General features: G+C 43.2%; 1 protein-coding gene across 1 annotated transcript in view; it reads right to left on the reverse strand.

The window, feature by feature from the left end:
• Positions 1 to 309, reverse strand: part of LOC107620397 — a 1412-nt gene extending 1103 nt beyond the window's left edge. The window contains exon 1 of the mRNA XM_016322561.1: positions 131 to 309. Coding sequence (XP_016178047.1) covers positions 131 to 309 — 179 coding nt within the window. The remainder of the gene's footprint in view (positions 1 to 130) is intronic.

Consider the following 4659-nt stretch of genomic DNA (forward strand, 5'->3'; position numbering starts at 1 on the left):
AAATGCTGTCTTTGGAATGTCTTCCTCTCTTACCCTTATTTGATGATACTATGATCTCAGGTCGATTTTTGAGAACAATGTTGTACCTTGTAGTTGGTCCATTAAGTCATCTATTCTTGGGAGGGGATACTTGTTTTTCACCGTGATTTTGTTGAGTTGCCTATAGTCCACGCAGAGACGCATGCTGCCGTCCTTTTTCTTCACAAACAATACTGGAGCTCCCCAGGGAGAAACGCTTGGTCTGATGCATCCTTTTTGCAGCAGCTCCTCTAGTTGGTTCTTCAGTTCAGTGAGCTCCACTGGAGCCATCCGGTAAGGGGCTCTGGAGATTGGCCCTGTCCCAGGTATCAATTCTATGGAGAACTCAACCTCTCGTGTTGGGGGAAACGAGGGTATATCTTCGGGAAAGACATTGAAAAGTCGTGTACTACTGGTATCTCACAGAACTCCTGATGGGAGTCTGCTTTTATCGAATTTAGCAAGGCATATTCTTGCCTCGTACTGGTGTCTTCGGAGGATTTTGGAAGGTCACGTGTGTCTCGTATGGATTGAGAATGGAAGATGGCTTTTCTCTCAAAACAATCTAACAAGACTCGGTTTTCGTTGAGCCAGTCCATTCCTAGGATGATGTCTAATCCTACTAAAGGGAGGCACACTAGGTTAGCAAGGTATGATCTACCTGAAATGAGGATGCACACCCTCTGACAGACCTGCTGAGGGCAAAGACTCGTCCTTGACGTTGGGGTGCATCGGCAGAGGGTGGGGGAACTGCTAGACATTCCCCTTTTTATGGATAACCATAGGAAGAGGCATCATTAGTCATATCTCCTAGGATCGACTTTGCTCTGATACCAATAATGTAACACCCTAAGTTCTTATACTATCGTGGAGGTTTTTAAAATAAGGTGCCACACTTGATTAAGCAAAGAAATGACTAAATCGTTACGCAAGGAAGGAGTAAATACGTGTAGAGCGGACCCACGCGTGCTTTGAGGGGGTCATACTCAGAAGTTACCCTCGGGGGCACTGCGTCGTCTCTATCCGCTGTGCCATGTTTCTCTGGAGATAGTATGGGAAAAGAAAGGGAGTGAGAACCTAACGTCTCAGTAGGAGTGCTATGTAACACCTCCATATCCATCTCCAGCCCACGTGCGGGATTTTAAAAACAAGCGTATAACATGGCATGTAATATGAATCTTCTTTTTTGTAAAATATGTGTGTAAAAGAAAGGGAAAACATATAGGAAAATAGAAGGATAACATCAACATAATCATAATTAAATCTAAGGAAAACATAGAACTCAAGCTTTCATTCGTGCCTTCTTTCTTTCTTAATTTATAACTTATATGGAGGGTATTGAGCTCAAACCGGTATAAGTGGGAGTCCCCTTCCCTTACCGAAGGATCATTCCCTCAGTTTAATTTACAATCAAGGTTATTTAAACATACACAAGAAGAGAGTCATATAAAAAGATATATTATTATATAAAAAGATATATTATCATATAAAAGATATACTATCCCATCAATTTTATATAATAATATATCTTTTCTATATGACTCCCTTCTTGTGTATGTCTAAATAACCTTGGTTGTAAATTATGCCATGTTATACGCTTGTTTTTAAAATCCCGCACGTGGGCTGGAGATGGATATGGAGGTGTTACATAGCACTCCTACTGAGACGTTAGGTTCTCACTCCCTTTCTTTTCCCATACTATCTCCAGAGGAACATGGCACAGCGGATAGAGACGACGCAGTGCCCCCTCGAGGGGTAACTTCTGAGTATGACCCCTCGAAGCACGCGTAGGTAGTTGCGACCACTACTACCGTGCTCCAAACTATCTACTTAGGTCGAGAACTCGTGGAAGAAGAACCCCAGCTGCCCGTCATAACCTTCCTAGATAGGGACGCTTCAACATCTAGGAAGCGGTCATCCAAGGTGGTACACCTTGAGTCCGACCCCGAGACCGAAGAAGAGAAATCCGACAACCCTGGCCAGAAGGAAGACACCATGGAGGAGGACCCAGGGGAGAAGTTGAACCCTTGTGGAGGCCCAAAGGTGGAATACGTGCCCTACTCCCCCATTTCGGCACCCCGTCGAGTTTTGGTTCATCCCACGCAATGGAACCAGGTCTTCACTGCGCGAAAGGGTGTTGGAGGGAGACCCCTGGTACCTCGATTCATGAATAACTAAAGACTCCTGATCAAGGATAGGATATGATGCAAGTAGGGGAGCCTCTTCGACGAGATTAGTTTAGGACGTAGTTAGCTTCTTTTCCTGTTTTAGTTCCCTATAAGTATTTTGAAACGTACTCATGGTTAAGATGTTTATTTCACTCTAATTCAAATTCCAACATTTTAGCGCTACTCGTTTTCCGCTCTACACGTATTTACTCCTGCCTCGCGTAACGATTAAGTCATTCTTTTTCTTGGATCAAGTGTGGCACCTTATTTTAAAAACCTCCATGATAGTATAAGAACTTAGGGTGTTACATTATTGGTATCAGAGCAAAGTCAATCCTAGGAGATATGACTAATGAAGCCCCTTCCTATGGTTATCCATAAAAAGGGAATGTCCAGCAGTTCCCCCACCCTCTGCCGATGCACCCCAACGTCAAGGACGAGTCTTTGCCCTCAGCAGGTCTGTCAGAGGGTGTGCATCCTCATTTCAGGTAGATCATACCTTGCCAACCTAGTGTGCCTCCCTTTAGTAGGATTAGACATCATCCTAGGAATGGACTGGCTCAACGAAAACCGAGTCTTGTTAGATTGTTTTGAGAGAAAAGCCATCTTCCCTTCTCAATCCATACGAGACACACGTGACCTTCCAAGATCCTCCGAAGACACCAGTACGAGGCAAGAATATGCCTTGCTAAATTCGGTAAAAGCAGACTCCCATCAGGAGTTCTGTGAGATACCAGTAGTACATGACTTTTCAGATGTCTTTCCCGAAGATATACCCTTGTTTCCCCCAACACGAGAGGTTGAGTTCTCCATAGAATTGATACCTGGGACAGGGCCAATCTCCAGAGCCCCTTACCGGATGGCTCCAGTGGAGCTCACTGAACTGAAGAACCAACTAGAGGAGCTGCTGCAAAAAGGATGCATCAGACCAAGCGTCTCTCCCTGGGGAGCTCCAGTATTGTTTGTGAAGAAAAAGGACGGTAGCATGCGTCTCTGTGTGGACTATAGGCAAACTCAACAAAATCACGGTGAAGAATAAGTATCCCCTCCCAAGAATAGATGACTTAATGGACCAACTACAAGGTGCAACAGTGTTCTCAAAGATCGACCTGAGATCAGGGTATCATCAGATAAGGGTAAGAGAGGAAGACATTCTGAAGACAGCATTTCGAACGAGATACGGGCACTACGAGTTCACAGTAATGTCTTTTGGGTTGACCAATGCCCCCGCCGTCTTTATGGACTACATGAATAGAATTTTTTGACCTTACCTCGACAGTTTCGTGGTGGTATTCATAGATGATATTTTGATTTTCTCCAAGACAGAAGAAGAACACAGGGAGCACTTGCGTGTAATACTGGGAACCCTTCGAGAGAAAAAGTTGTACGCAAAACTATCCAAGTGTGAGTTTTGGATGAAGGAGGTACAATTTCTTGGACACATGGTTTCCGGCAACGGAATATCAGTGGATCCCAGTAAGATAGACTCGGTACTAAACTGGGAAAGGCCGATGTCAGTCACAGAAATAAGGAGTTTTTTAGGATTGGCGGGCTACTATAGAAGGTTCATAAGAGGGTTTTCTCAACTAGCCCTGCCGTTAACCCGTTTAACCAGGAAGGATACCCCGTTTGCTTAGACGCCAGACTGCGAAAGAAGCTTCCAAGAGTTAAAGTGTCGCTTGACCTCCGCCCCAGTACTAGCCTTACCTAACCCCGACATGGCCTTCGAAGTTTACTGCGACGCCTCAGTACAAGGATTGGGTTGCGTACTAATGCAATGCAAAAAGGTAGTGACGTATGCATCAAGACAACTAAAGACCCACGAAGCCAACTATCCAACTCACGACCTCGAACTAGCCGCGATAGTATTTGCGCTGAAGACATGGAGGCATCATTTGTACGGAGTTGAGTATTCTTCGATCATAAGAGCTTAAAGTACCTGTTCGACCAGAAGGAACTCAACATGCGACAAAGGAGGTGGATGGAGTTTCTTAAAGATTATGACTTTGTTCTAAATTACCACCCAGGAAAGGCTAACTTGGCACGTCATGATCGCACTAAAAGTCCAGGTGCTACTTACCTCTACTCCTTTAAATTTAGTATTATATTTATTTAATATTGAGCCTTTGCGAGTACAACCTAAATTTTTTTTATTAATAAATAGAAAAGTCTTTACTTTAAACTACATAATCACATAATTATATCCACATAATAATAAATATATAGACTTATTCAAAACATCTCGAATACAAGTCCTACCCCTCTAAAAATCAAAACAATAATTATCGAGGGAAAAAATCTAATAACTAAACCAAATTCAGAAAATACAATCATACATAATAAACTTGTGGTTCAATCGTGGCTTCGCGCCAAAACTTGCTAAACCTGTCACTAAAAAGAAAATCTGTAGGGGATGAGAACATTGTTCTCACAGGTTCTCAGTAGGAAAGAAAATACCATCAAAATAAAAAAA

Source organism: Arachis ipaensis, chromosome B10, assembly GCF_000816755.2.
Source record: "Arachis ipaensis cultivar K30076 chromosome B10, Araip1.1, whole genome shotgun sequence".
NCBI classification, from domain to species: Eukaryota; Viridiplantae; Streptophyta; class Magnoliopsida; order Fabales; family Fabaceae; genus Arachis; species Arachis ipaensis.